General features: G+C 46.3%; 1 protein-coding gene across 1 annotated transcript in view; it reads left to right on the forward strand.

The window, feature by feature from the left end:
- The first annotated feature begins 916 nt into the window (after positions 1-916).
- Positions 917-12685, forward strand: part of Slc6a3 (solute carrier family 6 member 3) — a 29959-nt gene continuing 18190 nt past the window's right edge. The window contains exons 1-3 of the mRNA XM_051182720.1: positions 917-1260; positions 3281-3412; positions 9030-9261. Of these exons, the coding sequence (XP_051038677.1) occupies positions 975-1260; positions 3281-3412; positions 9030-9261 (650 nt within the window). The 5' untranslated portion in view covers positions 917-974. The remainder of the gene's footprint in view (positions 1261-3280; positions 3413-9029; positions 9262-12685) is intronic.

The raw sequence follows: 12685 nt of genomic DNA on the forward strand, positions 1-12685 counted from the left end.
GGGACCAGGTCTTTTGCTATGCTCCTTGCCCATTTCATATCCAACCTCCTCCGGCAATCCTACCTGCTCCCTAGCAGCTGCAAACCCATTAGTCCATTTTTGACATGTGAGAGGAATTTGCATTTGGGTTTGTCACCAGGATAAAGAGGCCACAGAGAAGTGGTGCATAAAATAACTTCTGTCAGGAGTTTTTGTTTAGGGATGCAGAGGAAAGTCACCTCATTAGAGCAGCCACCCAGATGTCAGGCTGCCATCAGTGTGCTCGTCTGAGTTCAGTGGAAACAGGCTGTCATTGGGTGTGAGGGCTGCTGCCTCACTTAAGCGCCCTGGCCCTGGCTGGGTGGAAGCATAGGAAAGGCTTTCTTTGGGCGTGTCACTAGTGTAGTGGCAGACTGATCCCTCCCCTGGTGACATTCTGGTAACTCTGTCAGCTCAAAGGCCTGTGAAGCCATAGTCATGGGCCGGGTGATTTGTGTATATGCTCCTTGGAGAAACTGACCACAATTTTCAGTTACCGTGGCTGCTTTTGGTTCTATCCATTTTGCTTTTTATTGTATTGCTAAGTATAAAGAAAGCCACACAGCCTTACAAAGACTGATGTGAGTGGAATGCTATTGGCAAGGTATAAAATTGTTCCACGGGACTGTGGATAAGCAATACAAGCAACACCTGGGATTGTTATTAGGAAACAAATTAGAAACCACACAAGCCTGCACTAATAGGAATGCAGGCTTTGGCAGGAAAGGGAACTGTAGGGGTGGTCTCCATAGCCAGTCTCTCCCATCTTTATGAACATTCTCCAGCTGTCCTTCATCCTGGCCATGGTATCTCAGGTGCTTGGACTACCTCAGGTCTCTGTGCTCAACACTGTACCTATACTGTAGACATGGCTACTGACCCTATGTGTTGCTGTGTTTCTTTATGTTGACCGAAGGTCAAGAAGAAAGCAGAGTTCCTTGGGCTCCAGCCTACCCATGAGTAAGAGCAAATGCTCGGTGGGACCAATGTCCTCTGTGGTAGCCCCGGCTAAAGAGCCCAATGCCATGGGCCCCAGAGAGGTGGAGCTCATCCTGGTCAAGGAGCAGAATGGAGTGCAGCTGACCAACTCCACCCTCATCAACCCACCACAGACACCGGTGGGGGTTCAAGAGCGGGAGACCTGGAGCAAGAAAATTGATTTCCTGCTCTCAGTCATCGGCTTTGCTGTGGACCTGGCCAATGTCTGGAGGTTTCCCTACCTGTGCTACAAAAATGGTGGAGGTGAGTGTTGCCTGGCCTCCTGGGCCTTCTAAGGGTGGGGCTACAGCAGAAGGTGTGAGGAGTGCAGTGGAGACCAAGGGAGCCATGGTCCAGTGGGGCTGTGCTCTCAAGAAATGCTCACAGTGAAGGCCGAGGAGATAACTAAGTCAGTAATGCACTTCCTGTGCAAGCATGAAGTCCTGACTTTGATCTCCAACCCCCACCCCCACCACCAAAAAAACAAACAAACAAACAAACAAAAAAGACAGGGCAGGGTGGCACACATTTGCAATGCTAGTTAGCACTAGGGAGGTGGAGACAAGTAGAACCCTGGAAATTGATAGTCAGCTAGTCTCAGTCTAGCCTAACCAGAGAGCATCAGGCCAGTGACAGACACTGTCTCAAAAATCAAGGTGGGCAGCTCTGAGGAATGACACCCAAGAATGATGCCTGGTCTCACAGGTGCTCACGTGCTCCTGTATACACAGAACCATGCATACAACAGAAGATGCTATCATAGGGCAGTGAGGCTGCTCACCAGCAGCAATGCCTTCAGCATTCCCAAGCAGAAGAGCTCAGGAACTCTGGCAGCCAAGGAATGTGGATCTCAGAGAGCAGAAAGGCGAAGGGAGTGGGTGGAGACATAAGGTCCTGACATCTCTTTCCACTGGTATTTTCACTCTATAAAGAAAATTCTAAAAGACCAAAAGAACAAGTTTTAAGACAACTTCAGCAATATTCATAGTTGTTGAACTTTGTACAATTTGAAGTTAAACTTAGAAAGGCAGAGGATGTCCCTGAATTGAACTGAAATATACCCATCTCCTCTATGTCTCCCCTCCCTCATGTCTCTGTCTCTGTCTGTCTCTCCTCTCTGTCCTTCCTTCCCTCCTTCCTTCCTTCCATCTTTCTTTAATGACAGTTCTGGGAATTGAACCCAGAGCCTTGTGCATACTGGCAAGCACTCTATACCACTGAGTCACATGCATAGCCATATATATATATATATATATATATATATATATATATGTTTGAGTCAGGATTTCACTGTTAACTAGGCAGTTCTTGAACTCCCTCTGTAGATCAGGTGGGCTTTGAACATGCGGTGTTCCTGCCTTTAGCCTCTGGAGTAGCTGGGATTATGGGTCTATGTGCGCAAGCCTGGTTCCCCCACTCTCTTGTCTCAGCTATGAGCCATAGCTGTGCAGTGAAGCTTAAAAGAAGGCAAGGAGCAGGGTTAACAGAGATTCCAGTTGAGCACCGAAGGCCTCTATTTCCATGGCTTGGTCTCCCTGACTGGCTGCAGGATATGAAGCATTGCTTTGGGAAGGAAGGGCTCAGGCAAATCCATGAGCACAATTGCTTAATTATGTGCTCTAGAAGGTGAGGGGCCCAAGGCCTCAGCATCTCCAGCAAGTGACCCAAAGACAGGTAAAGAGACTCCCACCTTCCTCATCAAGACCTCAGGAGAAAGCTGTGGCTAAGCTCTGACTCACTCAGATTGAGGAGAGCAAGAGGACTCTGGTGGGGTGTAACCTTTGTGGAGTGGAGTGAGTTTAATCAAACCAAGCCTTACACTTTGGCTCCAGGAAACTCCTGGCAGCAGAAACTCTCTAGTCTCCAGAGAAGCAGTCTCTAAATGTCAGGATTAGGTCACTGATCCCAGGACCATAACTCTCAAGGGGCAGAAGTGGAACCCAGGCAGGAAGAGGCAGACAGTGCTAGGAGTAATGCTGAGAAGTGACTCCAGGCCATGACTGCCTTGCTTCTGGCTGAGCTCAGGATGTGGGGTATGGTGACAATCAGAGGCATTGAGCAGAACATGTCCAACACTGACTGTAGCTGGGACAAGCAAGGAGGTGAGGTTATCACCCATCCAGGATATCCCCTTGGGTGTTAGCTATTCAGAGAGCCCCCCACTCTAAACAAGAAGCTGGGTGACAAGATCATACTTAAAGGTACAACATCAGGGCCCACATACCGATAATGAAAGCAGCCTCCCTTCTGTGGTCCCAAGCTGAAGCTTCTGTCCTATGCACAGGTGCCTTCCTGGTGCCCTACCTGCTCTTCATGGTTATTGCTGGGATGCCCCTCTTCTACATGGAGCTGGCCCTTGGACAGTTTAACAGAGAAGGAGCTGCTGGAGTCTGGAAGATCTGTCCTGTCCTGAAAGGTAATGTGCAGGCATGTGGACCCCCATGGGACATGGCCATGTCTCTAGAGCTTCAGAACAAGATGATGTTATGGACAGGTCCTGATTTCCTAAACTATGTGGGCATATGTATATGCTCTTCTAATATGGGTCCTACCTTAAAGACTGTAATGACCAGGAATCTTCTAGAGCATTAACTTGTTCCTAAGCCAGGCTGCCCTGCAGCTAAGTGGTGGTAAATTTGTCAGGGTATTAAAATGGTAAAAATATTTTAAAAACTACTCATCTGTCATCTTTCTATCAGTCATCTACTTACCTGTTTATGGTCTATTCAGCAAGCACCCTTTTAACCTATCATCTATCTGTCTATTCATTTATCAGCCAACTATCTGTGCAACCATTTATCTCCAATCATCACTCATTTATCTATATACATATCTATCTGTTCACCTATCGATCATCTACCTATCAATCATCTATTTATCAATCATCTAACTACCAGCATGTGTTTATCAATCAGATATCTATCAATATATATAGTTCAGTGAGCCCCAAGAATGTTTATATAAGGCTTCAACACTATTAGACAGATATACTTTATACTGAGCCAGGTGGCCTGCCGAATGGTTGTCACTTTCCAGATGTCACCTTCCTTGTTCCCAGGAGATCCCAGGTAGAGGACACTATGCCTTCTACATGGGAGACACAGTGAGAAGTCCAAGGACTTCTCATGTGTTAAAAATGAATCCTGGTCCACCCCAGCCCTGTTTACCACAGCCAGCTTTCGAGCACACTTATCCTGACCCTATGCCATCCCAAGGAGGTGAAGTTCCAGGAGATTTCAAGACTCTTCTTGGAAGGGATCCAGTGAGGTTGCCCTCCAATCATTGGCACTTGGTGAGAAAATGATTCTTGAAAGACTAGCATTGGGTTTTCTCAGAAGTATTTGAGCAGTGACTGCATGGAAGAAAGCAAAGCCCCAGTTCCCAGGGCGGTGTCTGTGGACCAGTGTTTGACACTCAAGACCAGACATTGCTGCTCTGGGTAGGAGCAACAAAGGGTTGCTGTTCAGGCTATGCTCTTAATAGAAATGCTACTCTTGTCCAGTGGAAATGTGAAACACAGAGACTGTTGGGCATAGATAGCAGACTGCTGGGTTTGGGATTTACATCTTGTAGGTGTTGGGTACCTTTTCCCCCAGGCTAAAGTAATTCCCCCAGATTACTCTGAAATGAAACTGTAAAGAGGGGCCTCACCAAAACCTACCTGCATGCACAACTTCAGAGTCATCCAGACCTTCTGGGGACACACACTGGCGCTGGATGTCCCCATTGTGATAAAAATGTAGGAGCCAGCACTTACAAGAATTGCATAGGACTGACTGTCAGACATCATCACTGGATCCTGATGGAGAACCACTGTGACACCTGGGAACCCTGTGACTCTAGGAGATAATTCTTTTGTTGAAGAGGAGTTTCATCATCCACTTACTATATAAACTTTATTAGGTCAATGTCAGGGGACTCAGTCTAAGAGCCACAGATGAAATTGAATGACTCATGACATGTTCTCCTAGACTCTATCTAGCAGTGCTAGGGAGTGACCCAGGGAGTAGACACCACTTCTGAGGCTGTAGCAGTAGCCAGGATGAGCTTCAACTAAATCTTTCATTCAGGTGGCAGTTGATAACTGAATTTAAGACCCAGCCTGCCTATCCTTGTATAGAGAAAATGTCAAGGGTTGGTGGCCACGTGTAGTCATGCACGCATTTAATGCCGGATTTTCTTTTCTTCTCTCTCTCTCTCTCTCTCTCTCTCTCTCTCTCTCTCTCTCTCTCTCTCTCTCTCTCTTTGGAGACTCATGCCTCTTGATTGTGGAGAAGGCCTAAGCTTTCCACAAGATATAACCAATATAGTTCCTCAGTTTTCACTGGGAGTTACAGGACTGAAAGTCCAACAGGAAACCAGGAAAGTAGTTGGGACTGTGGGCAGTAGAGGAAAGCTAGTTAGCTCACAGGGACCTAGCCAGAGCACAAAGTCCTCCATCCATCTCCGGATATTAGTAATGGTGTCCTGCCACAATCCCAGCACTAAGTAACCTGAGGCAGGAGTGTTGTAAGTTCTAGGACAATTCAGGCAGCATAAACTTTTGTCTCAAAAAGTGCTTTTCAGTAAAACCTCTAAAGCATTTTTTCCTTTGTTGTTTGTAAAGCCTCAGTAAACCATTTCAAAGAGCAGCAAGGTACTATGCAATGCTAATAGCTTGGCTTGGAGCACAGTGGAATTGAGCAGGCGTTGATACCAATAGCTTTGTAGAAAAGACTATGGTCCTATGAACTAGGTGGGAGAGAGACCTTCAAGAAGGTGGGTAGTGAGCACAACCAAGTGACAATCCCCTACTCCCTAGGCTGGCTTTCATACCATTGCAAAGACAAGTCTGTAGGAGGGCCATGCTGGAACAGAAACATGGCTGTGGGCTGTGGAAACAGCCTATGAAACCCAGGTGTGGAATCTCAATCAGAGACATTCTCTTCAGCTCCTTACTCTTACTCAGGCTGGGGAAGCTGCACTCAAGGAAGCCAACTTCTAGCTTCGACATCTGTGTGCAATCATGGAAATTCATTCTCTCTCTCTCTCTCTCTCTCTCACACACACACACACACACACACACACACACACACACACACACACGGAGAGGGCAGGAGAGAGAGACTAAAAACATCGTGGTTGATGAGAACACTCTCCTATCTTCATTTCAGCTGGGTAACTTTTGCAGCCTGTGCTTATGAGAGGGGCAGCCAGTGAAGCCCTCATTAGATAGAACATATGCTGTATGGCAATAGTCATCACAAGATGGTCTTTTTTTGTTTTGGTTTTGTTTGTTTGAGACAGGGTCTTATTCTATATCCCATGCTGCATGCTGACCTCAGACTCACAGTGATCCTCCTGCCTCAGTCTCCTGAGGATTTAAGGTATATCCTCTGTATCCATAAGAACAAACAAAAAGATCTGTGTGTGCTTTCTAAGGGTGCTGTCTTATGGGACATAAAGGAGGAAGCCAGTAGTGTTGGCAGGTTGGGGACAGGCTACACTTCAGCAGCTGAAGCTGGTGGCTTTCTGGGGTTCCTTCTTCCAGAGCAGAGTTCAGAGTGACTGACTGAATAGTCAACTCTTGTACCTGCCTACCTAAGGAGACATTTTCCTTTCCCAGCAACTGGAACAGCTGAACAGACACACAGGGTGTGTGTGTGGGGGGGGGTAGTCTCTTGCAAGCTCATTTGCTCTGGAAACCACACCCATTGGTGGAATAGTTTATTCCACTGTGAAGGAAGATGTTCTTGTCACTCTCTTGTAAAGCCCAGATGGAACACTCCTGCCTCACACAGCAGCAGTCCCCAAAGGATGAGAGGCACAGTCATCTGTTTCTTCAGACACTGCACTAACGTTCCACCACAGTACACAGCCAAGGTTTCTTTTGAGTTCTTAAAGTTTTAAGCTAAGGACTTAAGATACACAGTTTTAACTGTAAAAAGTTTCCAACGGGGCATTAACCATTAGCCAACTTTCAGGGGAAACCTTCACCTATGCAATTTGGAGAAATGTGGAGTCTGACAACATGGCTTCTTGGCAATATGGTTGACCAACAGCATGACTTCCAAAAATGGCTACCTGATGAGTTCACTGTAAATCAAAACCTTTAGTTTGCGGCATGGAATTGCAGTGTGGAGTTATTAAATCTTGAGTAATTCTATATAAGAGAAGGCTTTCCAAAGGAAACCATTTGGGTTTTACTATTTCTATTTTTGAGTACATTCAAGAAGGATCGTTTACTCTGCTGGGATTAACGCAAATATACTTTTAATGCCTTCTCTTTGCCTTTATGGAAGGAAAATAATTTTAATGATGCCTTCTCCAGCCAGGCTGTGGTGGTCCACACCTTTAATCCCAGTACTCGGGAGGCAGAGGCAGGTAGATCTCTGAGTTCAAACCCAGCTTGCTCTACAAAGTGAATTCCAGGATCGCTAAGGCTGTTACAAAGAGAAACTCTGTCTCAAAATCAAACAAAGAAAGAAAAGGAAGGAAGGAAAGGAAGGAAGGAAGAAAGGAAGGAAGGAAGGAAGGAAGGAAGGAAGGAAGGAAGGAAGGAAGAACATACCATCTCCAAAAGGTTAAAACCATCCAGAGCAACTAAGCTACAACTTATAAAAGACACCTTGAAACCATACTCCTCCCCTAGCCTCCAGTAGACCAGAAAAGGCATGGCACCTAACAAGGTTTTAATAAAGCTCACCAAAGTCTTAAACCAAAACAAGTATATCTGCAAAGCTGAGAGGGGATGTTTGAATGAGAAAATTCTGCATGAATTTCAGTCAAATGAGCCACAGTGCAGGAACATGTCTATGCTTACTTAGCCCTATGCAAGGAGGAGTCCCTTTGACCACTGTGAGGAGCCTGCTAACTGCCTGACCATCTTCCCACTGCTCAGGATGGCCCTTTTCTGGAAACTGCTTACCTGTGTGTTCTACTCCAGTTTACAGGACCACCCACTAAATGGCTAATCCCAAATTCCAGGTTTAGAGATCTTGAAAAGAACATACCAAGCCCTGGATGATCCCAAGTAGTAAAGTGTACCCATGGGTGATCTTGGAAAGTCCTAGGTAGTCTCACACATTGTAGGTGAAACTAGATGGTCTTGTTTGATTCTGACCAATCCTTGAAACCCATGGGTAATCATGCATGGCCTGGGAGACACAAGGTGGTCATGCATGATCTGGGCAGCTCTAGGTGGCTGTGAACACTAAATGATGGTGTTTATCCTGAGTAGTCTTGAAGAGTGAAAGTAGTTGTTAATGGCTGTGTCTTAAGAGATTCTGGGTGACCCCAACAGGTATGGATGAATATAGATGGCTGTGGATAGTGTATGATTCTGGATAACCCTAGATTTCCCTGTGTAAACATGGGAAGTCTTGTTTAACCTTTCATTTTGAATGGACCTTGGTACTTACTTATGGGTGACCATAAAGTGCCTAGTTTCCTTTTAATGATTCATGGTGGCTCTGGACAGCATTGGGCATTTCCAGGTAACTGTAGGTGGCCTTTGATGACTCTGTTAGCAAGGTTGTTTCTACTTACTCTAATAGCTATGGATGATTCTAAATGTTTGGTTTGGATCTAGTAGCCATAAATGACTATGCTTGGTTGCCCTGAATGATCCAAAGAAGCTGTAGGTGGCCATAACCGGGCCTGAATGACCCTGACTGCTTCCTAAATGACTGTAGTAGAAATGAATACCCTTAATACTTCTGTATATCTATGGGTGGCACTGGATGGTCTAGTGTATTTATGGCTGACCCTAGGGCTGAATGTTCATAGGGTAGTCTCAGATACTCTTAATGGCCTTTGATGACCCCTCTGGCTCTCGATGCCTCTCTGAGACATATTGATATCTCTGGAAGATACAGGTGATTAAAACAAAAAGCGGCAATCCCTTCTCTGTAATCACAGAGTAAGGTCTGGTATCCATCCTTCCTATGTGTTTTAAGGTGTGTGGAGTACAAAGGATGTCAGTGCACCAACTCAGAGTGAGTAGATAATGAGAAGGGGCATCATGCTGATGGTGGCTGTACTGTCATCACCAGGCGTGGGCTTCACCGTCATCCTCATTTCTTTCTACGTGGGCTTCTTCTACAATGTCATCATCGCGTGGGCACTGCACTACTTCTTCTCGTCCTTCACTATGGACCTCCCATGGATCCACTGCAACAATACCTGGAACAGCCCCAACTGCTCTGACGCCCATGCCAGTAACTCTAGTGATGGCCTGGGCCTCAATGACACCTTTGGGACCACGCCTGCTGCTGAGTACTTTGAGTAAGTGAGCGGTCAATTCTTTCTGTCAGCCTGGGGAGTGGGAGGGTTGGCAGGTCTGGGAACTCAGAGCAGCGCTGAGGACACCCCGTATACACCTTGTTGTTCTCAAAGCTGTGTTGAACTAATCCCTTCTCTTGACCAGAGCTGCTGTCCCTATGCATTATATTTCTGAATGGCAAGGATGATCTTATATGTCCTTATCCAAACTCTATTGATGGGGGCCTCAGGAGGGATGGACCTTGGGCTATTGCACACTTGTTCTGTTCTGGCTCTATAGTGAGGTGGGAGGAAACTGCCTAAGACACTGCATTGCTTCTTGGCAGGAAGGGGAGCTCTAGCTTTGGGCTAGTACTGGGATTAAAGTTGTACACCACCACCACCACCACTCAGCCTAGTCTATGGATTTGTTTGACAAAGAATAATGGAAAGAATGTTATCTTTTAAAAGTCAGACCATGAAAGTCTGAAAGTCAGGCTACAGAGCAGAGGTGTCCAACCCTGTGCTCTTCAAAGGCCTGTAGCCCTGGCTAAACACTGAGCTACCGAAGGTGACTAGGGCAGAGATGGAGACAGGAAGAGAATGTACATTGCTCTGTGGAGTATGTAAAGACCAAGCTAATGGTTGACAGAAAAGCTGTGTCTTCTAACACAGGCATCCACTGGTAGCAGTCTAACCTTCCTGTGTGTGTGATGCCACATCATGGATTTGACAGCTAAGATGTTGGCAGGAACAGATGTGAAAAAAAATAGTACCAAACATGTCTGCTGCATCCTTGGAGAGTAGCAGGCAGGCCTTAGTGGGACACCAAAGACTGGTCATGTCACCCCCACGCTCTGACTCATTTTTCCCCTTTGCCATCAGGAAATGTCCATCTTGGTCTTGAAGCCTAGGTTGACCTGAAACTTGGGGTCCTCCTGCTGCAGCTTCCCAAGTACTGGGTTTACAGGGATTACCAGGTGCTACCATGCAGCGAGGAGTCAGTCGTCTTTGTTAGATAGTAGATTTGGTGGGTTTTACGATATGATAGGATTTGGCAGTTGTCTTCCTTTAGGAACACGAGGTCTGGTCTGTAAGGTCAGATGGGTGGGTGCAGTGTGGTCTTTCTGCATCTTTAATCTCTGTGGTTATGGCTCTGGGAGTTTCCCTTGAAGGATATAGTCTACCTCTGTGATCTGATGGCTTTGTGTGGCCAATAAGTCCTCTCCTCTGGCTGGTGAATGACTCTTAGCCCTGAGTGAGCTATGGTGATATCAGTTCTTACTCCAGTGGATGTTTCTCCTGCTCTCAGTTTCCTGAAGACTGAGTTCTGGTGTTCAGTGAGGACTTCCTGCACTTGCAGATGTCTTTGTGGAGATCTATCTTAGAAAGGTCCTTCTTTCCAAGAATCTACCCTGCTGCGTGCAGTTTCTTGGGGTCTCTGAGCTCCAGTCCATTCTTTGTATGCAATGAGACTCAGAACTGATCTCAGAACCCTGCCCCACACTGCCAGGGGTGAGGACTCCTGCAGGTGGGAGTGGGCACTGGCTGGATTTATCCCCATGTGTCGTTCTTCCAAGTCGCAGTCCTAGGTTATCTCCAACCCATTGTCTGGGAGCTTCAAGAAGGGCATATTCCCTACAAGTACATGTGTGTATGTGTATGTTTATGTGGGTATGAACATGTGCTCAATGCAGATGTGCATACATGTGTATATTTGTATGTTTATGTGGGTATGAACGTGCTCAATGCAGATGTGCATACATATGTGAATACATGCAACATTCACATATAGGTATGTCTATGCTGAGGACAGAAGTCAAGTCTGGCTGTCTTCTCTAATCACTTTCCACCTTATTGGATGTTTCTGTGTGCATATTCATATGGGTGCATGTACTTATGTGTGTGCACACATGTGGAGATTAGGGACTGGCATCAGGTATCTTCCTCAGTCACTCTTCAGGTTATCATTTCTGAGACAGGGTCTCTCACTGAACCTGGAGCTCATTGATTTGACTAAGCTAGCTGGCCAATGATCTCCAGGGATCCTCCTGTCCCCTGAATCCCACTCTAGCACTGGGTTTATAAATATGCACCAGCAGACCTGGAGATTCAAACTCAGTTCCTAACACTTATACAGATACAGGTACATTACATACTTATTTCCCCAGCTTCCAGACCACAGGATCTTAAGCATTCCAAAGTATCAAAGCCTTTTTTTTCACAGAATGAAACCAAAGCAGTGTAGTCCAACTCATGTCAATAGTGCCTTAGCACAATCGCTGGTAAAGCCATGTGGGGTAGTAGCTTCAGGATCCAGACCTTATGTGGCCATAATCAGAGCGCCACTTTCCTCCTTTGGGAGGAGCTGCACAGTTGTGGCATGTAGGGTTGTGTGCCCACCCTTACCGCTTCCCTTGCTTCTGACTCTTTGTATACCTCCCTCCAGGTAAAGAGAATAAATGGTCCCCTTCCTAAGGCTCAGGTAAAATCTGTGCTTATGAGACACAAGGCTCTGAGATAATTGGGGCATGGAGAAGGACACAATAAACTGTATGGGTCTAGACTTGGTGGTGTTATCCTGAATTTTTTTCTGTCATTGAGAAGCTCTAAGAAATGAGGTCCCACTAGGACAGCAAAGCAAGGAAGCATTGACAGCAGCCCAGGGCAAGGGCAGGGACCTTAAGAATCCTCGATGCCAAGATAGGGCCAGTAACTCTACCAGGAAGTACTCTAGCCTGTCTCATTTAGATCAGGTGATTCACACTGCTTACCCACATGCTAAGAGCTTGCACAGTACCCATGGCAGACAGGATGATAAACAAGCCATTATACTCTATCAGAAGAATGGTGAATGGTGGTGCCCTGACCACGCTGGGTTCCCTGTCTGGGGACACTGGCCCTAACTACTGCTGGAGTGTAAGGGGAAGGTTGAGCTGGATTTTTACTGCTGCACTGCCCCTGCTGACAACAGCTAGCACCACCCCAGTTGTGGTTTCTAGACTATAGGGTCAAAGTTCTTCACCTTAGCGCCATAATTTCTGTTTCTGGTAGAAATCTCCAGAAAGTCAGGGTTAGTTGGGTTTCGTTATAAGTCTGGGCATTGACTTCCTGAGAAACCCCATCTGACCCCACAATCAAACAAACCTGAGCTGTGATGTCTCCTTTCACTACACATCCCTCCACTTCCTTTGGTAGAAGCAGCATTAGAATAGGGAGGAGCTTTGAGCTGTGTGAAGGCGATGCAGCCACTTCCACATTGCCAGGCTCTTTGGAAACAAGTGTACCTTCCACACATTCTCTTTATGATGGCCTCCATCAAAGATGGATGCAGCTGTGTGTGGTTCCCCCATTGGTTCATTTCCTCAAGGAGCCTCCTTAAAGTGGCAGGAAGTAGGTAAGCAAGGATGAGAGAAGTCAATACAGAATGCACAGGAACCTACATGTG

The sequence above is a fragment of the Phodopus roborovskii genome, unplaced genomic scaffold (assembly GCF_943737965.1).
Source record: "Phodopus roborovskii unplaced genomic scaffold, PHOROB, whole genome shotgun sequence".
Classification (NCBI taxonomy): Eukaryota; Metazoa; Chordata; class Mammalia; order Rodentia; family Cricetidae; genus Phodopus; species Phodopus roborovskii.